The sequence below is a fragment of the Corylus avellana genome, chromosome 4 (assembly GCF_965113065.1).
Source record: "Corylus avellana chromosome 4, dhCorAvel1.hap1.2, whole genome shotgun sequence".
Taxonomy (NCBI): domain Eukaryota; kingdom Viridiplantae; phylum Streptophyta; class Magnoliopsida; order Fagales; family Betulaceae; genus Corylus; species Corylus avellana.
This window is the reverse complement of record NC_142493.1, coordinates 4,695,680-4,722,000: the sequence shown is the minus strand read 5'-3', so window position 1 is coordinate 4,722,000 and position 26,321 is coordinate 4,695,680. Positions and strand designations below refer to the sequence as shown.

The following is a 26,321-nucleotide window of genomic DNA, read 5'->3' as shown; positions in this document are numbered from 1 at the left end:
AACCACCGACAAAATGTGGGCCCGAGTCTCCGAATGTGTGTTCTTGCTAAAAAAAACAGAGAGGTTGTTGCCCTATTTAACTTTTGACCCGAAGCTTGCTCATATTCTTCTAGTAGTTCTTGGATGCGGCCCCATTCAAAAATATTTGCTTTGCGGAAAAGCAAACTATCTTCTGCGAAGAAGAGATGATTTCGCCTTGTCCCTCCTCTGGTGATAGGTAGGCATGTGATCCCTCCTTCACGTTCCATCCTATTCAATAAGTGCTTAGCCCCTCCGCACATAGGATAAAGAAATAAGGCGGTAGTAGATCACCTTGCCTGATGCCCTGGGTAGGAATGATTTTACTGAAAGGTTTCCCGTTAATCAGAACTGAGAAAGACATTGTACAAACACACGTCATAGCCATGTTTACCCACTGATTGGCAAACCCAATTTTCCGCATTATGGCCTCCAAAAAATTCCATTCAACTCTGTCATAGGCCTTGCTCATGTCTAATTTTAATGCCATAAACCCCTCTATCCCCTTTATCTGTCCATCCATAGTATGGAGCGTTTCAAAAGCAACTAAAATATTATCAGTGATCAGACGTCCTAGGATAAACGCACTCTGATCGGGGGAAATAATACATGGTAACACCTTCTTTAAACGGTTAGCAATCATTTTTGCAATAAGTTTATATAAAACATTACATAAACTAATTGGACAATAATCTGAGAGATTGCACAGATTTTTGTCTTTGGTATAAGTGCTATGTTCGTAGCATTTTTATCATTGTCAAAAATTCTTTTATTGAGAAAATCTAGATCAGCCATGCGTACTTCGGATTTGACGGTGTTCCAAGATTTTTGATAGAAACATGCCGCAAAACCATCCGAACCAGGGGATTTGAGAGGGTGCATTTGTGCAATGGCTGCCTCCACTTCGGCTACAGTGTAAACTTTGAGCAGATTTTCATTCATGTCTGCTGTCACACATGTATCCAACCCTTTCAAACTTTTCTCTACCCCACTTTTATCACTTGCAGTAAAGAGCCTTTGGTAGAAATTACATAAAGCTTCCCCTATTTCTTTGGGTTTCTTCCACACCTTCCCTTCATCGTCCTTAATTACCCAAATATGATTATTTTTTTTTCCTGTGGCTTGCCCAAGCATGAAAGAAAGGCATGTTTTGATCCCTATATTGATACCAGTTTTGCTTTCCTTTCTACTTCCACCGAGTATCTTCTTGTTCTAGCAAGAATTCTATCTCATCCCGCAACTTCTTTATCTCAATACGGTTATCCGACCTCTCCTCCCTTTGTAGTAATTCACGCTGTTTTCTTTTCTTCTTGAACTTACGTTCGGCACTCCTAAATTTCCTACCACTCCATCTTATTAAGGCTGTTTGACAGCTGGCTAATTTTAATCTTGCCGTGTGCATCGTAGTCTCTCCGCAGACCCCTTCCTCCCATGTCTCCCTCACCACTTTGTTGTACTCTTCATCTAGCATCTAGCTGGCCTCCACCTTGAATCCCCTTTGATGCTACACCATCTCCTCCTACTTGTCATTAATTTTAAGGATCAAAGGTTTATGGTCGGATGAACAAGTCGCCAGTACATGAACTTCTGCTTGAGTATAAATTTCACACCAATTTTTATTAGCCACCGCTCAATCAAGCCTTTCTTTGGTAAATGTCCCGTCCGTTCTGCAATTCGTCCAAGTAAATTTGGATCCCATAAAACCCAAATCACTGAGATTGCATTCCTCTAGAGTAGTCCTGAGTTGGTCCATTTGTGCATCATGCCTCAAAGCAGCTCCTACTTTTTCGGACTGATCTAAGATCTCATTGAAATCACCAAGACACTGCTAAGGCACAGGTTGGTAGTGTTTGAGGTGTGATAAAAGTGCCCAGGCGTCATGCCTCTTCGTTCAACCTGGGTGGCCGTAGAAACCTATGAGCTTCCAAGGTTTTCCTCCTTCCATAGTGACTATAGTAGTAAAGAGCCTTTGGTAGAAATTATAGAAAGCTTCCCCTATTTCCTTGGGTTTCTTCCACTCCTTCCTCTCCTCATCCTTAATCACCCGGATATGATTTATTTTTTTCCTGTGGCTTGCCCAAGCATGAAATAAAGGCGTGTTTCGATCCCCATATTGATACCAGTTTTGCTTTCCTCTCTACTTCCACTGAATATCTTCTTGTTCTAGCATGAATTCTATCTCATCTCGCAACTTCTTTATCTCAATACGGTTATCCGGCCTCTCCTCCCTTTGTAGTAATTCAAGCTCTTTTCTTTTCTTCTTGAAGTTACGTTCGGCACTTCCAAATTTCCTACCACTCCATCTTATTAAGGCCGTTTGACAGCTGGCTAATTTTAATCTTGCTATGTGCTTCGTAGTCTCTCCGCAAACCCCTTCCTCCCATGCCTGCCTCACCACTTCATTATACTCTTCATCTAGCATCCAGCTGGCCTCCACCTTGAATCACCTTTGATACTACACCCTCTCCTCTTGCTTGTCATTAATTTTCACGATCAAAGGTTTATGGTCGGATGAACAAGTTGCCAGTACATGTACTTCTGCCTGAGTATAAATTTCACACCAATTTTTACTAGTCATCGCTTGATCAAGCCTTTCTTTGGTAAATGTCCCATCCATTCTACAATTCGTCCAAGTAAATTTGGATCCCATAAAACCCAAATCGCTGAGATTGCATTCCTCTATAGTAGTCCTGAATTGGTCCATTTGTGCATCATGCCTCAAAGCAGCTCCTACTTTTTCAGACTGATCTAAGATCTCATTGAAATCACCAAGACACAGCCAAGGAACAGGTTGGTAGTGTTTGAGGTATGATAAAAATGCCCAAGCGTCATGCCTCTTCGTCCAGTCTGGGTGGCCGTATAAACCTGTGAGCTTCCAAGGTTTTCCTCCTTCCATATATAGTGATTGTAGCATTTATGTGTTTGCGAGAAAAATTATGTATCTCTACCTCCCCATCTTCTCTCCATAATAATGCCAAACCCCCACTGCGACACATAGAATCAACATCAAAAGCACCTACAAAACCCAATTTTACCTGTAAACCTTTAATACATTTTTTTGTACATTTTGTTTCCATGAGAAACAAAATTCGGGGTTTATTCTCCTTTACCATTTGGTAAAGGTCCCGAACTACTCGAGGGTTCCCCAGCCCTCGGCAATTCTAACTTAGGAGAATCATTACTGTTGGCGGGGCTATGATCCAGCCTCCGCCAATATCTTAGAATCCAGACTAATTCTTGTTGCCATATTGTTCTCCTTTCTTCTCTTCCTACCCTGTAAATTACCAATCCCCTCTGAATCCTTCTTCCTCTTTTTTTTTTTTTTTTTTTTTTTGTTACACTGGCTTTTGATACCTTCTCTCAACCTACTATACCCTTTTGGGCTTGTCTTTTCCAGTGTTCTAGGGTTGAAGCTTTCCCGAAATTTTTTACTGCTAACTTATCCCAGAGTCGCACGTCATGCCAGCGTGTACACTTATGTTCTCATCCACTATTTCAATCCCATTACTTTCCACGTGAAAATCCATATGAGTAATTTCGCCACCCGTACCATCTGGGTCCACCAGGCCAACCTCCTTGCTGCTACTCTTGAGAGTTTCGCCACTTGGGGGCATAGGGTTTGCTATACCATCATTCCTTGTGGGAGTGCAATCGAATCCCACTTCTTCCTCATCCCATAGTACCAGGGACTCACTTTGTCAAGCCTTTTCCTTCCTTTTTTACTGCACCATAATATCATGTCCCATTCCCTTAGAATCCTGACCATTAAAGATCTTCAAATTAGACTTGCTGTGAGTCACGCCACCAATCTGGCAGGAGGCTGTATCTTCGCTACTCCCTTCTGTAAAGAATTTTTTTGGGGGGGGGGGGGGGGGGGGGGAAGGATACGTAGGGTTTCCACTGAAGCCGAACCTTTCCTTCTCTGCCCACCGTCAGGACCACCACCCCCCCGTATTTGCTCCATGGTCCTTCAATGAGGAGTACCCGCCGCCACTCTCGTGCCCTGAATAATTTTGCCGTTTTGGAGGTTCTGCCCTCAACCACACTCCCTATTGTTTACCTTCGTCCCCCGTGCTCATCCGTTGCTGCACTCCTTCGGGGCAACCCTTCCTTCCATGAATCACACAACCACATATGAAGCAAAATAATGGCAATTTCTCATATTTAAATTCCACCCAATAGGATTTGTTGCCTACGGACAAGGCTCTTCCATGCTCCAAAGGTTTTAATACATAGATCGTTACTCTGATCCTGAGGCATCTTGCCCGACCTGCACCATCTCGTGCCACGTCCACGTCCACGTCCTCTAGGACCCTAAGAGATTCTCCAATCTTTGAGCCAACTCCTCTCGTCATGCATAAGAGGGGCATGTCATGAACTTGTATCCAGAAAGGTGACTGTGTAAAAACCATTTGTGATGGAGGACTTTGCCCATCAAATTCACTTAGGACTAGGATTTGTCGATCGAAAAACCATGGCCTCCCTGCCAGCACCCTCCTCTTGTCATCCTCCTCAACAAATTCAAAGAGCCACATATTGTGCTACAATTCCTTGAATATAACATTCCTTGTCATTCGCCAAATCCTAGACAACACCGTTTTGAAGGCTTCTCTATTAACAGGTTTTTCCATCCAGATTTTTCGTACCAGGTAGCGTGCACCAACTGCCCGTCCTTAAGCTATCTCTCCTGCTGGTACTGTTATCCCCATTTTTTCCCCTTCCGACAAAGATATTGTTGCAAGCCAGTTTTACCCATTTTGGTTAAATTCACACATGACTAGTTTTACTAAAAAGGTTATATCTCGAGTTTCGGATATTGGATTTAAGTAAACTTGGTGGTGTTGGAAAGCTAATTCAAATATCTACAAATTCATGTTTCACGATATTGGGCTAATTTTGATGTTTACTAGGTCAAAACGGGCTGCAAAGGGAAGATTGAAAATTTGGACGGAAATAAAGGCAATAATCCAATAAGGAAAGACTTGATTGCTCTAATAGGGACTTTAATGAAGATTTTATTACAGCAAATCAAATAATCCAGCAATCAAATATATTGATTCTCTTATACCAACTGATGCTGGACAGAACTAAGATTGTTCTGATAGCGTATAAAAGCAGTAGAAACTAAGAATTGAAGATAAAAAAAGGGAATTCAGGAAAAGAGAAAATAACAAATAGGGAAGAGTAAGTCCCTAAGTGCCCCATATAAGCAAACAGAGAAATAACTCTGAAAGACTTACATTTAATTGATAGTATAAACTAAATTTCAATATAACAAAGACTAGAGGAAAAATTACACTTTAGCCCCCCAAAGTTTGGGGGGTAAAGTGCACTTTTCCCAAGACTAGATGCATTTATATCGGCTATGCACCTCCTAAATCAACAAGGAAAAGGAAAAGCAAACCAAATTAGAAAAGGAAAACAAATCCTAATAGGAAATGAAAAACCCAATCCTTATTGAAGAAGGAAAACTAAAACACACAAGCAAAATTAAAATAACAATTTCTCAAATTTCTCCTGTATCAGATATCTTACTGCAATGTCTTTTCAACTCTAAAGCCATCCTCCTCCATGACAGCTTAAACGCACCCCTCACCAACTCCACACCCTTTCAAAACAAACCTCTTACCCTCCACGATCACCATACAGGAAGTAGCCGAAAACCCTCACCCCTAGATAATTCTCAACGAGAGAACCTTAGAGAGAGATAATGACAATGTTGTGTTTGTATGCGGAATTCGTTGGACCCTGTTAATTAAGGGTGAGGGGGAGTATTAGAATATAAATAATTAAATTCATCTATTCCTACCAGCTTAAGTTTTAAGTAGTGATTTAACAAACAATGAATTCTCTCTCATTATATTCTACTATATCAGCAAATAAATAGGGATGAAAAAGGCAGTTACGGTTAGCGGTTATTGGCTAAAACCGCTAATCGTAACCGCCTAGGCGGTTAGTAAAATCCGCTAAACGCCTAAGCAGTTAACTGTTTGTAACTCTAATAACCGCTAACTGCTTTTTAAAATTAAAAATTTCAAAAAATAAAACCAAAACGATGTCATTTCTATGATAATACGATAATATCATACTACGTAGTACATACGACATCATTTCTATATTTTTACACATTTTTATATATATTTAAAATTTTAAACACAAAAACAACATTGTTTCATATATATATATATATATATATATATAGACAGTTACCAGTTAACAGTTAACGGTTTTGAAAAAACTTAAAACCAGTAGAGAGCCTCTACTATGAGGTCATGGTGTAAAACACTACTTTTACAGCAACCAATATAAGCTTGACACATCACCTAAAACCATCCTATGAAATAAGATTGAAAACACTGGATTTTTCAACCAAACCTACCCATCATCCATTTCTTCTTCATTCTAACCCGCTGAGCCAACAAGCCAACAAACCCACGCCAAAACCACCTCCACCCCCACTGAATACGTCGACGGAAACCTCCATAACCACCTCCGGAATCCACCAAAACCCATTGTCGGGAACCACCTAGACCTATAGACAAAAGAAATATTTTTTCCCTTTCAACGCCTAAACCAGTTGAACGCTGTTGCCGGAATCCGCCAAAAGCCACCTCCGGAATCCGCCCAAGGCCACTGCCCAACCCATAAAAGAACAACCCAACCAAACCTGGCAGACAAAATACCCATAGGCACACCAACAAAGCCACCGCCCAACCCATTCAAACACAAAAGAAAATTATCTGGAGCAGCCACCACAAAATCCAAGAATGGCCAAAACTCATTAAATCACAAATGGGATTGTGAGTAGTTCAGATTCCACGATAATGGAATCTGTGGAATTTGTGAGTAGTTTAGAATATGATGTTGATCAGTAGTTCAAATTCTAGTTTTGTTTGATTTTTTATCTTTCTTCAAACATTTGGAGCAGACCCCACAAAAACCAAGAACGAGATTGTGCTTTACAATGTGCTCTTAGAATTTGCTGTGGGAGGAAGCCTTGCCGATTTGAACCAAAAATCAATTGGCCATAGGTTGCAAAAGAGCGATGGATTCGATGGGTTGCTGATTTGATTCTCAAAAACCGGCATTTTATCTACCTCAAACTGGGTGGATTCCAGCTGTGTGTCCTTTGGTGGAGTCCGGCAAAGTGCTTTGGTGGAGTCCGGCGGTGGCTTTCGACGGCAGTGTCTGGCTGGGGAGGAATGGAATGGGAAAAGTGATAATTGGTTGTTTGATCATGTTTTCATTTCTATTGAAATTTTATGCTCTCAGTTGATTGTCCTAATGTGTTATGTTTTTATTTGATGCTGTAAAAGTGGGGTTTTGCGCCACGACCGGATATAAGTTAAACTCAAACCACTAACTGTAACCGTCAAGGCGGTTAGCGTTCCTAACTACCTTTAAAAGCAGTTAATGCAGCTAGTGGTTAACGGTTAGCAGGCGATTATTAACCATCTGGCTTTTCACCCTTACAAATGACAAAATTATGCAACTAACATTCTACAGCAACCTAGTAGAGTTGCGTCAACAAATTAAACAAAAACAACCATTCCTTCCTATATCCACACAAATCGAATTACATCATCAAAAGAAAACAATCAATGAATTATACATCACAAACTTCAATCATCAGAACAATTGCAAATTCTCTATAATTCTAGATTCTTGGTAGTCAACTTAATTCTACCTTTGGCAGTGATAAGCGCTGAATATTGCACATTCAAGCCCCTTAATTTGCATATATTAATTCCTTACAATTGTTTTTTGTTTAATTTTTGTTTTGTTTTTATGTTTCAGGTTTTATTTGGCAAACCATTGAAAATCGGGCTTAAAAGGCAAAAGTTGGAAGCATTCTAGACTTAGGATCGAGCGTAGCTGCACTTGAGATCGGGCACGCCTACGCTCGAGCGCATGCAACCCAGGATCAAGCACACACCTGCGCTCGCGCACACATCAATTAAGCTAGAGCGCACATCCGTAGGATCGAGCGCACATGGCCCCAGAATGCGCGGACACGCATTTTGACATCTTGGAATTAGGTTTTCAGTCTCCCAATTGAACTGGCAGATTGACCTCCAGTTTTCTTAAGGATTCTAGGGTTTTTAGGGTTCTCTTATTCCCTATAAATAGGCCTCTAGACATAGAAGAAAGAGACCACTTCCGAGAGCTAGAAATAAAAAAATTATCTTTGGAGCTTAGAAGATCCTGAGCAGCTAAACCCCTTCGTGGGGTGTTGATGTAACTCAATCCAAGCACAATGGTTTGATTGTATTTAATTTCTAGATTTTCAATTTATGCATGTTGATTGTATAACTATGAGAATTGCTACCTTTTGATTTTGTTCTTAATTATTAAATGCAATTGTTCTTAAATTCCATAATCAATATTTATGAAATTCTTCCCTTGTCTTGGAAAGTATTTCACTTTTGTTGATCTCAAATCATTATTGTTTTCTGTGATTATGAGGATGATGGTTATACAATGAATATAATTGACATATGATCAATAGGATTTGATAAGCCATGCCTAGGGAAGACAGATTGTACTACACCCTAGTTTGGTGTAATTTAGGTAGACGGTCCGTACCAACCGAAGATGGGTTACACTTATTCATTGATTGTATGTATCCTGTTAAAGAATTTGATAATTTATACCTAGGGAAGACGGGTCGTACCGCATCTTAGTGGTTAGGTGGACGATCCGTGCCAACCGAATATAGATTATATTTATTCTTTAATAAGGTAATTTCTTGTTTATTTATAACATGCATAAAATGAATTTCTGGGATTAATTATGATTAACCGTTGTTGTGCGGATAGAGGTGAAGTCAATACCCTACACTCTCTCTCTTATTTTAAATCTCTTTTATTTTCAGGCACTTTAGTTTCACAAATAAAATCAATCTCTTTTTAATTAAGTTAATTTTAATTCTTCTAAATTTGATAGCAAAACCCCTACAGTTCTTGAGGTTCGACACCCTCTCTATAGCTTTATCCTACAAGGATTCGTCCTATTGCGAGTGGTAAATTTTATTATTGATATATTTTGGTAAACAAAATACCACATCAGGCAGCTATTATTGTTCTGATTAATTTCACAGTTAATCCTTTGAACAATCTTCTCCTCTGTTCTAGGTTGATTCCCATGTTTTAAGATTATTCATTTGCTTCATATATATGTATTTGATTCATATATGTATATATATATTCTCAACTGACACTAATGCACTGTTGCAAGAGCTTAATTGGGCGCTTCTTCTGCGCCCATATTGTGATTAAAGACCCATTTTGAGATTCTCCCATTGCAACAACTCTTCGCTCTCCCAAAAGAATTGATACAACATATGTTCTTCCCCATCTAAATGGTATGCAGGCAAGGGGAGTTTCTCATTCTCCTTTGTTTGATCATATTAAAAAAAAATTACCCTCGTAGGTGAAGAAATTTGTGGGCCTAACTTATCTCAATTCCTTTTAAACATGCCCAAGATCTTATTCACAGGCAATGTGAGATTATTCCTCAACACTCTCCCTCACGTGCAGGCCAATATTTTTCCTAATCCTTGTTACGGGGTAAGTAGTGTGGGCCATATTCGTCCTGTGGTAGGCTCTAATACCATGAAGAAATTTGTGGGCCTAACTCATCTCATAAAACCGGATCAATAAGAGATGGTTGCTAACTCCTTATAAACATGTACAAGATCTTGTCCACAGGCAATGTGGGATTATTCCTCAACAGTAGGATCGTCCAATGTCGTTATAGCTTAGAAAATGGAGTAGTAATATTACTTTTTATATATTGAAATACACTATTTCAATATATTAAAGGCAGTTATCCAAACTATTCCTACCTATACGATGAGTTTTCAGCTTCCTAAGAATTTGTGTCGCAGGATTAATTCGATGATGGGAAAATTCTAGTGGGGACATAAGGAGAACCTATCACAGGTTGCTTGGATGAGTTGGGGAAAAATGAGCCTATCAAAAGACAAAGGGGGTTTGAGCTTTCGCGATATAGAAGTTTTTAATCAAGCCCTTCTAGCCAAACAAGGATGGCACATTTTGCAAAATCCGGAGTCACTAGTTGGAAGAATACTCAAGGCAAAATATTTTCCAGACAGCTCTTTTCTGGTATCCACCCTAGGGAGTAATCCATCATATGCTTGGCAAAGCATTTGGAAAGCTAGAAGTATTCTTACGGATGGTATGCTGTGGCGGGTTGGAGATGGCAAGTCCATAAGAATATGGGAGGATAGGTGGATCCCTTCGACCTCTACAAACCGGATTTAATCACCCAACCTTTCCTCCCCTAGCAATGCACAGGTAGATCAAGCCAAGCAGTGGTGGAATATCCAGATTCTGAAAGAGAATTTCTCTTCAATGGAAGTGGACAGAATCTATAGTTTGGCGATTTGTCCTGGTAGAAGGTCGGACTAGCTAGTATGGGGGGCTACAAAAAATGGCGACTATTTTGTTCGAAGTGGCTACCATTTGGCGAAGGTGGGTCTGGAGAGGGAGAAGGGATCCTCTTCGACTGTGCAATCCAACCAAGATCTTTGGAGGTCAATCTGGAAAATCAGGGGATCGAAGGCATTGCAAATGTTTTTTTGGAAAGCCTGTCAAAATATTCTCCCTACACGAGAGAATCTCCAGAGGCGACAAATCATTTCTGACCCTATGTGCCCAGCTTGTGGTTTATATGTAGAATCGGTGAGTCATATCCTTTGGAGCTGCCAATCAGCAAGGGACGTTTAGCTGGAATGTCCAACTGCTATTCAGAAATCCACCATTGAATATGCTCCTTTTATGGAAGTGGCTTTAAAGCTGATGGAAAAACTAGATGAAGCAGACTTCCAACTTTTTGTTACAGTCGCTTGTCAAATCTGGTTCAGAAGGAACATAGTTGTACACGGGGGTGATCTTCATCCACCGGCAGCGATACTGAGGGAGGCAAGGGAGCCAATGGTAAGCTACGAAGTGGTGGAAACGATGGGCAAAAAGAACGGATGTCATGCAGAAACCTCGTTAAGCAGCAAGAAATGGGAGAAGCCACCAGATGATTTTTTAAAAATGAATTGGGATGCATCTATATCCAAAGAGATGAATCGTATGGGGGTGGGAGCCATACTACGTGATCATGCAGGAATGGTGATAGCATCCTTCTGCATGTCAAAACCGGCTACTACGGATCGGGATTCAGTGGAAGTAGTAGCTACGTGGCATCCAACAGAAGTTAGTCGATTGATGGGTAAGAGGAAACTAATACTCGAAGGTGATGCATTAGAAGTGGTTCAGGCTTTACGAAGAGAAGGAAGCTGGAGAGGACGTTATGAGATGGTGATAGAAGAAGCTCGATCAAACCGTCAACACCTGATGGAATGGCGGGTAAACCATGTCAACAGACAGGCTAATGTAACAGCCCACTCCTTAGCTATGTATGCCTTAGAAATCAGTGAAGAACGTTTACAGATAAGGGGGTATCCCTAGTGTATTCATGAATATGTACTTGCCGAGCAAGTTTCTGATTAAATAATGAGATGAGATTAAACTTTTCAAAAAAAAAAAATACACTATTTGATCATAAACTTCTGCTTGCACTTCTTACTTCTTAGACTTATAAAATGTTCTTAATTAGTACATGAATTACATAAACGAAGCACCAAAAGATTATAAAATAAGAGAAGCTAGCTCGATCGTTACACATGGAGCAAATGCCGGATGTTCATTGAAGCTAGCTCCAACCCTTAATTAATTACAATGGGTAATAATGAACCCACCTTTTAAACATGTGGTAACATTCTCTACGGTAGTACTCCGGAGCTGTGTGACCAGCACCCTATACAAAGACAAAGCAAAACTTCTCCATCTTTATATATCCAAAAATAAAAAAAGGAAAAAGGAAAAAAAAAAATATATATATATATATATAAGAAAAAGTAGTCGAAATGAATAAATAACAAATAAGAGTATGGTTTACTTGCCTTTACAGTCGCATATGTTAAACGAAATCCGTTTTCTGAATACTTTCTTGTGTACCTAAATTCAAGAATTAACGTATTTTTCAATTACCAAAAAAAAAAACAAAAAATCAAGAATTAACAGATTAATATATATTTAGGTAAAAAAAAAAAAATTAGAATATATATATTGCAAAGAATACCCACCCTGCAATTTGGCCATCAACAAACCAAGGTCGCCAATCGTTGGCAACCGTCAAATTTAGAGACTTTATCCACTTCACCGTGCCCACAAAAGGAACAACCATATCGCGATCACCACTGTGGTAAGAGCAAAATCTTTAGTAACAGTCATATGAAACGTCTAGCTCTGATGTCATGTTAAATCGTTATTTATCTTAAAAAAATAAGCTAATAAAAATAGGTAACTTTAATCATTTAATCAAAATTTTAACAAGAAATATCTTAAAATTTTTCGTGGAAAGCCTGTTGTAAGAAATTGATCATTTCCTCTAATTCCGTCTATCTTTCTATATATATATATATATATATATATATGAAGTGATTACCTTTCTACAAGGACTTGTAAGCCAAATTGACTAAGATATCGATGAACTTCAACCACACTTGGGATATCTTTTGTGTATGATAAGCTCTTGTTGCACCTCTTCCAATCCAACACAAAACCCTGGTGCCATCACAAATCACATCATCTGATCAAATCAATATAATATCATTTCAACCCAAACATCATCACCCTAAAGAATTTAATTACAAACCGGCCGAACGTGTAGAGCTTCTTGAACCCTTTCGTCATTTGACCACATATACGCTAATGCATAGTTAAAATTCTGCAGACAGAGAAGATGGATGGAAGTGATCATGAACTGGTTATTCATCGTACGGCTGTAGATGTTTCAAACAAGTATGTTTAATTACCCGACACCATTCTTCAGGAATTCTGGGAGGTGAAAGTATGAAATCTGTTGGATTTTGTTGTTGTAGAGATCTTCTAGTACCCATTTCTGTATTTAGTTTCGGGGATGCAAAAGCGCACGTTGGTTCCAAAATATCATTAGTAAAAAGATCTTCGATGCACTGCAATTTTGGAGAATTATATCACTTAGTTAGTATCTTAATGAACAAAATTCATGAGTAAATAAATCTTAGGGGAAACGTCACTTTAAACCTCTAAACTACCGCGCATTTTGAGAAAAAAACCCCAACTTTAAAAACTCTCAATTTGAACCCCTTCAATTTTCAATTGCAGTCAATTTAAAACACTCCAAATTACCCTTAATTTCAAATTAAAAAAAAAATAAAAAAAAATAAAAAAAAAAAATCTAAGGGTAATTTTGTATTTTTAGGGGTTTTAATGACAAAAATTGATGGAGGGGGTAAATTGCATCAAATTAAAAGTTCGATGGGTGAAATTGAGAGTTTTTAAAATTTAGAAAGATCTTTTCAAAACGTGCGGTAATTCGAGAGTTCTTTGTGAAGTTTCTCCAAAAACTGATCGATAACTATATATATATATAAATCCATCTCACCTTTTCGTAATATGCAAGAGCCATGACACATGCTGTATTGGATGGATCTACGTTCACATAACTCTCATTACAACTTGTTTTGAGTTGCTGAAAAATGTGTAAACCATAACAAAATCTCAGAGCTAAGAAGTGTATCTGCCTCCATTGTCAACATTAATGTTATATATATATAGTTGTTAATGTGCACAATAATGATGAACAACATAGAATTGAAAAGAGAGAGATTAAGAGAAAGTTGAGACACAAATTTAACGTGGTTCGACAATGTATATAATGATTCACCTCATAAAGTTCATCTGATATGAGTGCCATGCGGTGAGCAAATACTATTTTGGAATTTTCATCAATAATAGAATCTGTTCTTGGGCTCCCAATTAGATACCCCTGAGACAATTAGAAAAAAATGTCAAAACTATAGTGCAAAAGCAAAACGAAACTCCTCAATTAATGTGGTAAGTGAATCTGTACTTTGAGATTCATTCGTGGCTTTACTTTAGCAGCAACACCTGCAAGTCCATATATATACCAAGCTTAGTTTAGTGTAATTAAATACAAAAAGGTTTGATTTCAATGAAGAAATAATTTCAAGTTTCTAGTTAATTATCAAGAAATTAAACTATCTTACCATCTATGACTTTTTTAGTAACTAGTGGAACAGTCATGCCTGAATAAGAATCACCACCAATAAATAGTTGAACTGGGAGATACTGTGGGTGTTCATCCAACCACTGCATCATACCCCAAAAACATAAATGAATATTTTTAAGAAAAAAGTAAGAATTTTCCTTGTTGAAGGATGAGTTTTGTGCATACCTTCCTTAGGAATTGATAAGATTGCTCTGCTGATTTAGAATCTGAGCTAGGCCAGCCTTCTTGAGTTGTGGAATAGGAAAAACCAGTGCCAACAGGTGCATCTAGAAATATGATGCTCGCTGTCTGCACATTTATCACCACATGAAGATTAATTAATATGAGAATTGTACCGGAAAGCAGGAGAAAAAAAGAATTAAGAGAGGAGGGGGTGGAGTGAAGAAGGCTGCATTTTGAACCTTTGTCCATGCATATGTGTAGTTTATCAATCTTGGTAAGCCCCCAGTGTAGGTGTTAATATCAAATTCGATAGGACCTGCACACAATTTTTGATCAGATAACAATTTTTGTTCTTTCATTACGAGAGAAGTACTGTTAGGAATCTATTATATTTTTTCAGAATCGGTGAAATGTGAAAAATAAGAAGAGCTCAACAAGTAATTACAAAATACAGAGATTTATTTAATTCAGGACTAAGAGTTATGTCAACAAAGTTTTAGCAAGGTTCTTCACTATTTTCGAAAGAAATATAAGAGGCGTCAATGATACATCGTACAAAACTTTAGTAAGAAGCGACTATAAATATAATCCCCAACTAGGTTAAAACATCAAAATGGGCCAAAAATATTTCATGGGAGCGCTCCCTCATGGGCCAGACAGTTGATGAGTGAAATTTTCAAAATGCCCTTAAAACGTTTATAAAATTACAAAAATACCTTGAAGTTGAAATAGGGTATTTTGGAAATTTTACTTTCTCAGTTATAATTTGATTTAAAACTGAATTTGGACGGAAAGGTTGACACTTGACATGCATTGCAAACATCTAAAAATTAATAACCTTTATTTAAAAAATAAAAAATAATAATAAAATAAAAAGGGAAATAATTGAAATTTTTCCTAGCTAGATTAAAGTATGAAAATTTGGTGAAAGGCCTTCATAATGTAGTAAGTTCAAGTGCATGACACACGTGGAGTTTAAATAAAGGAGAAACTTCACTTACCCTCCTATACTTTTGTGGTTTTTGCAGACACCCTCCCATTATTCAAAAACTCTCACTTTGATATATCCAACTTTCGTTTCCTTCCATTTTGCCCATTCTGTTAGGATTTTCTGTGAAATCCTAACGGAGGAGTGTGAAATTCCAATCTTACCCTTATTTTTTATTATTATTTTTTTTTTTTAAAAATCCTGACCCGTGGGTTTTTCGGTGGATCTAACCCACCCGTATTGTGACCCACAGATCATATTATTATTATTATTATTATATATTAAAAAAGAAAAAAAGAAAAGCGACGGCGTGTGACCCACCGACGGGTCACAAGTGACCCCCGGTGGGTCACTTTTTTATTTTTTTATTTTTTTAATATAATAATTATAATAATAATTTTTTATTTATAAATAAGGGTAAATTTGGAATTTAAAAAAATTTAGGAGTATAAAAGACTTTTATTCATTTGACCGTTTGATTTAACTAAAAAATCCTAACGGAAGGGGCAAAGTGGAAGGAAACGAAAATTGAATACATCAAAGTGAGAGTTTTTGAACAATAGGAGAGTGTCTGCGAAAACCGCGAAAGTATAAGAGGGTAAGTAAAGTTTCCCCTTAAATAAACAAAGATTTGACGTGTCAGTACATATATAGTAATATGTTTTATAATTTATATATTTGCTTCAATATAATTTTTCTTAAATTTTTGTTGAGAAATGACCTAGACCGACCCGGATGCTTGTTGGTGAAATTCTGATAGACTTTTATTCCATTCTCTACACCCAAAAAGGCCTTGGCAATATAAAACTTTTCAAAACAACTAGTCAACAACTAATAATCTTACCCACTTTTCATGATCAAGGGAATAAAATCTGAATTAAAAAAATAAAAATAAAAATAAAAATAAAAAAAGGGGGAATAAAATCTAGAAACTCTTTCTTTAACCCCCACAATTGGGCATGTATAGTCTCCAAAGAATTGAATATAAAAAAATAAAAATAAAATAAAAAAGACCCACTAAAATGATATATTAAACTAATAACACTTCGAAAATGTTACACACGTTCCACCCCCACACTCTTTGACGTAACACTAAAAAATTTTAGTGCTACTTCATCAGAAAGTATACACTTAAGGAGTTGTGTAGCATTTTTCGTTAATACAACATGTTCGAACACCGTTTCATTCTCAAAGCTAAACCTTATGGATTGAAATGAATAAAAATAATGCTAAAAATTATATTCTTATCTCATAATTTTTTTTACAATAGTGTTGATGTGATAGTCACAATCAACCCTTAAGTTAATTATTATCAAAAAAAAAAAAAAAAAAAAAAATCAAGAGTTAGTTGGGACTACCACGTTAGCATTCCCAAATAATTATAAAATAAAAAAGTAATTTCTAGCATTATTGAATCATTTTACCAGTTAATAAAAAATAAAAATAAAAGGAAAATTATTACATTGGTCCTCGTGATTTATCAAATCGCTCATTTTATTTATTTATTTATTTAATTTTTTTTTTATTGGTAAGTCACTCATTCAATTTTTAATTCTATCACTTAATTAGCACCTTTTGTTTTCATTTTATTAAATAAAGTATTCCGTCCATATTCTATTGTACAAGCATGGGGCTTAGTGAAGTAAAACTATGACACCTAGCAAAATTAAAAAAGACAAAAAAAAAAAAAATCCAAAAATAATAGGAACAAAAGAACAAAAAAAATGTGGCTGGGAGGCCGTCCACCTGGGAGGTGGGGAGCTCTTCTCTTCCCGGCAGTAAAGAGGGGGTTATCCTCCCATGAGTGGTGGAGAAGAGAGCTATAGACACACCCCCTCAATTACTTTTCTCTTTCTCTTTTTTTTTTGTTTTTTTTGTTTTTTTGTTTTTTTTTTTACTTTTTAGTGTTTTTTTTGCCATGTGTCAAGATGAGATTGGGTTTTGTACACATGTTGAAATTATGGTGGTTCTTAATTATGTGGTTTTATAACACCTTATCCTTCAAAAAAATCTAATGGAATATGGAGGGAATGAATTAAATATATATATTTGATCACGTTAAAAAATAAAATGAGCAAATAATGCAATTTGAAAATAGTTTAAATCATAGGAACCAATATAATAATTTTTTTTGAATAAAGCCCACGTATCCCTCAAATTTCGCTGCTTTACTAGCAACAACTTCTAATTATTGTCAACATCATTTTTTTTTAACAAAAGCATGCAATGCAACTATGCCAAATAATCCACGTATCTTAGGCATACGAGACCAGTAGTTGGATACAATATATATTAGTGTTTTCTAACTTATTTTTTAAAAATAATTTCAGATTAATATGTTTGAAAACAAAATATTTATAACATTAAAAAATAATGTTCAGTTCTCAATTTAGAAAAAAAAAAAAAAAAAAAAAAATTGCAATTCAAGTTATATATATATTTGAAAGTGTCCTCAATTCACAACGTTATTGAGGAAATTTTTCAAAAAAGTAAAAGTATTAACAAATAATTTCGAATACCAAATACTCAAAATTACTTTTATTTTTACGTCAATCGTCATGTTAAAGTATTTTTCAACCAAAAAGAAATTCTAAATTTTTTTATCAAACAAACCTAATGCTTAATGGATTCGATCAACTAAATCAGTTTTTGTCTCGGAAAATGAGAACAAAAGGACAAGAAAAGAACCAATTTCATAGAGCTTTGTCTAGCTAAATGAGAAAATTAATAAAGGATAAAAGAAAAACCAATTTCATAGATAAGCGTATAATGTGTGTGTGTGTATATATATATATATATATGATGATAGAAATACCAATTTCATAGACAATTCCAGAGAAAGAAGAACAGCCAGGGCCTCCAGTGAGCCATAGAAAAAGAGGGTCTTCTTGAGGGTTTCCTTGGGACTCAATGAAGTAGTAGAATAGCTCCGAATCATCCACGCTTATATATCTGAAACCCAATTAAAACCCTTAATTACCAATTTCCCCATAAAAATGAACATATTTCTACATTACCGTATATATATATATATACAAAAACTTACCCGGTTTCGAGCTTAAATGGAAGCTCACCATCAAAGCCTGGAAGATACTTGACGATGGAGCCAGAAAAGGCTACATTTGCTGAGACAAGTATTAGAATAAGCAAACGCAAAGACACCCATTTTGTGAGATTAACAAAGATGAAAGGCTTCGTTAAAAGCAGCATATTATCAGAAGCTTCTGCTGCTACCATATCTAACTTTCCTTTAACAACTGTCTCAATATTTGGTTCCTGGGTTTGAACTGGATCTTGGGTTTTTTTATATATACCTCGACTACTTGGCACCATCAATAAGAAGAATGGCAGCTGAATTCAAGTTTACTTAAACGTACAATACATGTTGTTCATACCAACTACAAATAGAATTCATCACCATGTTAATCATGATAGATTATTTTGATTAAATATATTATAATCATGTTAAAATATTGATTAAATAATTAAATATATTTGTTTTTATCTGTTTAATTTTTTAAAAATAAATTGTAATTTAATATGAGAAGAGAATTTTTTTTTATTCTTTTTTATGATGTTATTTTCGTCTCATACCTCGTTGACTGCGTGGGCAGGGCACTGAAGTTTAGTTAATTAATTGCGGGGACCAATCATTATGTGACATTATGTGTTCCAACAGTGAATTTATTTACTTCAGTGAATTTATTAATTTACACATATACATGTTCAAACAGTGTCAATTGTTAAAAAAAAAAGGTAGACGAATATTAATTAGTATTCATATTTTCTGGGTAATTACATAATAAGGCCTCCATTATCTAAGACATTACATGTCGGTTTAGTTTAGAGATTTCAAAATATATATGTAGTTTGAAAAAAAAAAAAAATGATCGTTCAACCTTTAAAATAACATTCCTTGTAGTTTGAAACTGCTATTTTTAAAAAAATATATAAATAAAAAACTAAAGAATAATATTTTAATAAAATAGATAGTAAATAGAAAATCTGAAGTGTGTATAAAAAAAATAAAAAAAAAGTAGTAGTTAATTTTTTTTTTTTTTTTTTTTTTTGCTTTTTACTAAATATTTAAGAGTATTTACATTGAACTCTTAATTTACTTTTAGCTTTTCTCTAAAATTTTAACAAAACTCACTAAAAAGAATATTTAATTAACAAACTCTTCACTCAATATTAAATTTAAACTCTTGTCCATCATCCTCTCTAAATGCAGAGTCAAAAAGTAAAAGTTATTTATTTTTTAATATAAAAAAATAAAAAAATAGAGGGAGAGCGACTAAAATAAAGACATACATATTTTGATGTTTAATTCTTTTAAAAGGCGATTCTTCAAATAAAAATTTAAAGAGCTAATTAAAAATGGTCTTAGTTATTACTATTGATGGAGAGATCGATATTCTTTGAAAGTATAAAGGAAAAATGATGGGTCACCAACATACTAACGTGAATAATATCCCCAAACATAGGGGAAGGGGTAGTTTTGCACGTGGGGTATAAGTACAACCAATCAGGTCAGCAGTCTACTACTTCCGAGAACCGTTAGATCAAGCGTGTAGGTGGTCACGTGACCAAAACAATCAATCAAGTAGCGGCGTCAGTGATGATGATCATATACGACGGTGATTGAAGATTAGACGGATGCACTACTGCCAAACTCTAGAGGATGAGAACGACAGCTCCTTACCAAACTTTCCATACACTTCTTTCCTTAATTAATCAATCGATAGACTAGGAAAAAAATAAAAAATATATTTTCCTTTTTGAGTAAAAAACAAAAAAGAAAAAAAAAAAACTTAAACACCCAAACACAGCGGGTGGGGACCCCGATGGTAACCCCCAAGGGGGAAAATTACACTGGTCGCCCATTCTCATCCTTTTAATTAAAAATAAAAAAATAAAAATAAAATAAAAAAAGGTAAAAGATGAATTTCCTTTTTAGATGAGTAAAATTTTCATTTCACTACAAACAAAACTTAAACACCCAAACACATAGGTAAGAAAGCTAAAACTCGGTTCTTTACATCAAACAAGGGAAACTAAATCCAAATCAAACAATTACAAATGATCTCTTACAGAAATAATCACAAGTTATTAAAAAAAAAATTCTACCACCACCAAGAAAAAAAAAAAAAAAAAGTTTGGTCACCCATTTTGAACTTGCCTCTCTCCATGATTCTTTTACTAATATCCCAACAAATAAGGTGTAATATTTGCTCTTCAGAATTCACCATATTACAAAATTTAAAACTATTATTCCATATGTGATGTTGAAATAATGAATATGCGGAAATATGAGCGGAAGCAAGAGAGAGAAAGAAGACAAAAAACTTTACGAGTGATTCGGTGTTAGACACTAATGTCCACAATTCGGAATACCCCTAAGGGTTACATTGTGCTCATTAACTTTTTTTGTCTATAATACAAATGTTCCTATTTATAGGAGAATGTCTAAATACAAGTATAGTAATCAAATCTTCTTGATTTGATTACAATCAACCCATAAATAGAAAATATTCAATATTAATGTAATTATGGAATATACAAAAAATATATTATATTTTTCGTATATTCTAACATTCCCTCAAACTCAGGTGGAATATTTTAGAACCTTGAGTTTGAAATCTTAAACAATGATGATGGCGGTGGCGGAGGCCGAGAACAAGCCGTAGATGGTGGCAACTGCCGGAGGAGATAGAGATTGGCGATGACCAGTGAGGGCGGCAAGTGGTTGGTGAATGCAGATTCAAAATGGCCGACAACGGGCCAGGGCTGACAATGAGCCAAAACTTCAAAATGGCCAACTAGGGCCAAAACTTAAAAAGGGCTGACTATAGGCCAGGGCTGACTTGAGCCAAAAATAAAAAGAAAATTAGCCCACTTGGGTGATTATCAGATCGGCGCATCGAACCTGATCGGAGCGTGGTAACGCATGGACGAGTGTGGCAGGTGGATGTAGCGGAACAATAAAATTGTTGGAGAGAACACCCGAAAATGTCAATGACGTTTAAGGCCACAAAAAAGTGGCTTTGATACTATGTTGAAATAACTCTGGTACTATATATATATATATATATATATATATATATATATATATATATATATATATATATATATATATATATAATGTTCGAGCCAAATCAATAAGAGTTAAATTTATCAGTTAGAAAAATTTACTTACTTGATCCCTTATGTTTATAGTTGTATCAAATTGATTCTTATACGCCAAAATTATCCAAAAGATCCCTAGAAGCGGCGGGGGAGAGTTACTTGTCCAAAATTGTTCCACACATAAGACATAAAATGTTAAAATATTGATTAAATTATTAAATTTATCATAGTAAAAATTCTAAATTCGAATCATAACCCCATGTTCGCTTCTTATTTCAATTAATAATTTCATGATTTAGACAAGAAATGAGTCCCATGACTCATGTGGCCACATACATGCCATTGCCATGTCCATAATGAAGTCCACGTCATTAAAAAATACACGTTGGCATCTTGCCTTAATATATATATATATATATATATATATATATATATATATATATTTCCCTGGCCAGCAAATACTAAATATCGCCCTTGAAGGAAAAAAGGGGAAACCCTACCATTATCAGTTAAAAAGCGCCATTCTATCTCTCTCAATGGTTTTATTCTCGGCCTCACCTTGCCTTCAACAACAGCAGCCCCTCTGTTCCACATTCCCTTGACCGTTAGAAGAGAAAACGGTTAGCTACGGCGGCAGAATCTCTCTCATTCATTCATTCACGGATAACATAACAACACTAGATAAATGTTATTTTGCATTTTCTTAGCGTTCTTCTAGCATATTCAGCTGACGTGGCATGCTCAATCTACCCTTAAATTTTATTTTATTTTATTTTTTTTTAACTAAGATTGGTATAAGAATAGACTGAACATGATATGTTAACCGAGTACGTAGAGAAAATGGTGAGAGAATGCAAAATAGCATTTCTCATAACATTATGGCTAGTAAAAAGGAATTTCTATTACTCATCGACCCAACAATTATAAAAAAATAGTAAATCACCAGTTATCTCAAAAGTTAAAACTCTTGTGATAATTGTCGATTTAATATGATATCAGATCAGAGGTCCTGAGTTCGAATCATGTCTCTGTCATTCACTCTCATTTCACTTAAATATTTTACTTGTTAAGTTTCGCCTATTAAATAAAAGTTTGAACCCACATGTAAGAGAAAATGTTAGAATATAAATTAAATTATTAAATTCATTTATTTCTATTAGTTTTAACTTACAAAGAATAATTTAACACTATGCACACCATAACTAATCACTAATAATAATTTAGCTGGCCCATAGACCCAAAGCTCAATCTCTCTAATCACTAGCTTTATCCCTTCCCATGCATGTTTGATTTTAGTATCTAATCCATCACTAACTCCTCTTAACACCATAACTTCTTCTCTTCGCATTGACATCATCTTCCTCAAAATAACAAGGCTTGTCCTCATCAATTCTCCCAATCTTTCCCAACCCAACACTGTAACTCCTAACCTCTTGTTGCCTATGCATATCAAAGCTCACCTTATTGTCCATATTTCTCTTCGAAGCCTTTCTAAGAAGCTGCCTCAAAACCTCATCGTCATTAGGCAAGCGTGAGACTGGCGCAATAGGGTTGCCCACCGCAGCACCATGTCCCGCTCTTCCCGCACAATCCACCATGCTTTTCACGTAAAACTCTGTGGCCTTCGTTAGGATCCTAATGGGTGATAACATGTAGATGTAGTGCATCAACTTGCTTTGCTCGTTTGATTTGCTCTTCATGGTTATGATGCCTCTCTATTGCTTTGTTTACAAGAAATGGTGAAAAGAAAATTGGATTGAAGAAATGAGAGAAGCTTGGAAGTGTGAGCTGGTCAAGCAGAGAGAGGGATTTGTGTAGTATTTGGGGGTGTGTGGATTTTAGGGTCTTGGAAGTGGCATCAACATTTTGCATGGGACGGCAAGCAGAGGGAGACCATAGAAAGGACATAACAAGGCTCCCAATACAAAATAATAAGGTAAAAGTAGTCCGCCAAAATCGAAAACATCGTCAGTGAAACAAACAATTATGTAATAAAATATAACGATTAAGAAAAAAAAAAAAGGTGACAATTACAACAAACATCATACTGATATATAGGAAGATACATCATACTGATATATAGGAAGATACTATTCACCATATATGGTGCTTATAGTTTTTCCACGGCCATTTTAAATTTGAAATTCTTAAATTCATAAATCTCAGCTGTCTTTATCATTTAAGTGTCTAAAATAAGTCATATTTCAAAATTTATTGCGATGGATGAAGGTAACTTCCTCATTAAGTTCTGAAACATGACTTATTTTAGACGCTTAGATAATATAGATCGCTGAAATTTATGAATTTGAAAATTTCAAATTTAAAAAGAATTCTAAGAGATCTCGTAATAACTCTTCATAATGAACTCTGGAGGCACCTTACAATCAAGACTACCCATCCAATTATCTGCATTCAAAATAACAAATTCAAGAGTACCCATCCATCTCCATCAACCACAAATTCTGCAGAGAAAGGAGAAGCCAATACATAATTTGTAATAGATGACAAATCCAAATCTTCAATCGCATAAGCTAACAAAAAAACTTAAAGAACTCATACTCTTGGACCCAATTGAAACACCATTAAATTCCAATGAAGTGCATGGTTAAAGTATTCTGTCTCACAGTTGGAGAACTTATGAGCAATGGATCAATGTCATTGATGCAAATCTATGGCCTTGACCTTACATATTTGACAAGAACCATTATGCCTTTCTCCAGAAGGTGAAGAAATTGGCTCTTTTTGTGTGTAACAGCAAAAACACTTGAATCCAAACTGAATTAATATCCAATCTTCATCACAGACCGCAAATTTAGATGATAGTTAAGAGAAATGGGATAAATTTAGAATTGAAACAAATCCCTATGAGGTAATTTTGAAAAGAAAAGAAAAAGACAGGGCAGTAAATTCCCCCGACTAAAGCCTTTCCACAACTAAAACTGTAAACACATAGTTATATTTACCTGAAAAAACACCTTCTGGCTTCTGCAATGGAACCCTGCAAATGAACAAAAACCAAAATCAAAACCACCCAATTAAATTTGATCCAAAAGGGTCTAAGAAACACACAAAATCATTTCAAAAATGCAATCTTTCCACCGCCGATGAAGACGTCGGATGAGAGGGTATTGCTGTTCCAAACGACGACAAAAACCAAAAACCAAAAACCAAAAAGAACGAAGAAGAGAGAGAATGAAGCCAAAGAAGCACAAATTTGCGAGATGACAGAGGAAGAAAAAAAAATTTGGACCATTTCTCGATTTATGCGTGTCATCCTTGCGCAGGGGCCATGCTAATCTTCTCTGTATCGTTCCAATTTTATCGGATGTCCCGAAGGACAAACTCCCATGTCCTGCTTCGCGTTATAAACTCATCTTCACTGTTGTAACTCAGCGATGTGGGACGCGTCTGCTCCGAGATAAAACGGCCCTGTATTAAATTGGGTCGGTGCACGTCTTCAATTAAGCGTGGCCCAGAATCCTATCATATCGTAGCCCAAAGTATTTGCTGAGGTGTTGTTAGAGACACGGCCTTTGAGCCTTAAGAGTGGAGTTTTTTTTAAAAAAAAAAAAAAAAAAAAAAATTGAAAAGGGAAAAAGAGGTTATAAGAGAATATCTTTTCCACTCTTGATAGTAAGGAAGAGAGAATGGGAGAACCTAAGAGAATGCTACCAAATACTAGGTGAGTAGATGCCAATTTTGCTAAATTATGTGTCTGAAAATTGACACATGTAGACACTTTTGAAGCCTTCCAACTTTGAAAAGAAGAAAGATCTAGAGTAATATCCAATACAATAGCAGCAAACTGCCAAAAAGAAAATAAATGAAACTGATTCACTGCAAAAAAAAACTAGAAGCGCATCTCCTTCCAAATCAAAATGTATGAGTGGAGGTCTTCGTTAGGTAAGGTTTTTTTTTTTTTTTTCTTGTGAATTAAATAAGCTAAGTTACATAGATGTAACAACACATTGCCTTAAAATGTTTCGTAAAAAGTAAAAAATAAAAAATAAAAAATAAAAGTAAGGATTGTATGATGATGAGGGCATGTGTGTAGAGGAGATAATCTTGGCCCAATGAATGTTTAAAGATGAATGAGCTTGGTATTGAGGTTGGGATGGAAGCGTACCACACTTGATGACATTTACGAGAATGTGTGGTCCATCACTATGCTTTGCCATGCTAAGTGCACCTTGATTAATTAATTGGCCCAAATTCACCCACTTCATGGACACGGGTGTGAAATGGGGTCTTTTGGGAATCTGGGATTAGCAAACCCTAGTAGACGGGACGAAATTTTGTAGGTACTAAGAAAAAGTTTAAGAAGTGTAATTATACCGATGCGTTTAAATTAAGTAAATTTGCTTTGAATTTATTTTTGTAGGAAATGTTTTTGACGAAAACGAATGTATATTCATATATAAGTGTTGAGATCTAACGAGTATGCAAGAAAGTGTTTTTTTTTTTTAAATGAAAAAAATTATTTTAAAGAAAATGAATTTAACCCAACTATTTTTGTAGTCATTGATTTTATTCATACTCATTCTTTCAACTTTTTGTTTTTAAACTATTTGAGGCAGTTCAATCGGGTAGGACCACGCTTAATAAATAAGAGACTCGAATACGTGATTAGGAAATGATTAGAGAGCATGGCCAACTTTTCAGAGTGCTCAATTATTATGTCAATGTGCTCAAAACAAAAAAGGTGAGCTGCTTCATTCCAAGAGGAAAGATCATGGTATCTCATCAGAGTTCAATTTAAAAATCAGAAACCTCGTGGCTCGTGTGTCATGTTTCTAATAAACAATCAAATCTAATCCTATGTTTCCAAGTAGTCAACCCTACTGTTTACACTCTAAGGAGCCAATCAATTCTTAGT

The 26,321-nt window shown here is 35.7% G+C and overlaps 4 protein-coding genes, 1 long non-coding RNA gene and 1 other non-coding gene across 6 annotated transcripts; 1 reads left to right on the top strand and 5 right to left on the bottom strand.

Annotated features, from left to right (window-relative positions):
- Positions 1-2,473: 2,473 nt before the first annotated feature.
- LOC148586180 (uncharacterized) lies at positions 2,474-2,914 on the bottom strand. Its single transcript, XM_088515484.1, has one exon. It carries the CDS (start codon positions 2,912-2,914, stop codon positions 2,474-2,476), a length of 441 nt encoding a protein of 146 aa, XP_088371610.1.
- A 7,906-nt stretch (positions 2,915-10,820) lies between these two features.
- LOC148586179 (uncharacterized) lies at positions 10,821-11,501 on the top strand. Its single transcript, XM_088515483.1, has one exon. The coding sequence runs from the start codon at positions 10,821-10,823 to the stop codon at positions 11,499-11,501; it is 681 nt and encodes a 226-aa protein (XP_088371609.1).
- Positions 11,502-11,592: 91 nt separating this feature from the next.
- LOC132179888 (serine carboxypeptidase-like 18) lies at positions 11,593-18,609 on the bottom strand. Its single transcript, XM_059592678.2, has 14 exons — positions 18,366-18,609; positions 18,135-18,271; positions 14,571-14,647; positions 14,335-14,457; positions 14,147-14,249; positions 13,990-14,027; positions 13,804-13,905; positions 13,522-13,608; positions 12,911-13,069; positions 12,751-12,822; positions 12,541-12,659; positions 12,179-12,292; positions 11,996-12,050; positions 11,593-11,850 (listed from the first exon to the last, which is right to left on the bottom strand). Exons 1-14 carry the CDS (start codon positions 18,554-18,556, stop codon positions 11,767-11,769), a joined length of 1,461 nt encoding a protein of 486 aa, XP_059448661.1. The 5' UTR covers positions 18,557-18,609; the 3' UTR covers positions 11,593-11,766.
- A 3,967-nt stretch (positions 18,610-22,576) lies between these two features.
- Positions 22,577-23,505, bottom strand: LOC148586178 (uncharacterized). Its single transcript, XM_088515952.1, has one exon. The coding sequence runs from the start codon at positions 23,143-23,145 to the stop codon at positions 22,756-22,758; it is 390 nt and encodes a 129-aa protein (XP_088372078.1). The 5' UTR covers positions 23,146-23,505; the 3' UTR covers positions 22,577-22,755.
- Positions 23,506-23,686: 181 nt separating this feature from the next.
- On the bottom strand, positions 23,687-24,805 carry LOC132179183 (uncharacterized). Its single transcript, XR_009439893.2, has 3 exons — positions 24,696-24,805; positions 24,409-24,443; positions 23,687-23,907 (listed from the first exon to the last, which is right to left on the bottom strand). It is a non-coding gene; the product is annotated as an uncharacterized LOC132179183 (long non-coding RNA).
- Positions 24,684-24,784, bottom strand: LOC132180137 (U6 spliceosomal RNA). The gene has a single exon (XR_009440032.1). It is a non-coding gene; the product is annotated as a U6 spliceosomal RNA (small nuclear RNA).
- Positions 24,806-26,321: the final 1,516 nt, after the last annotated feature.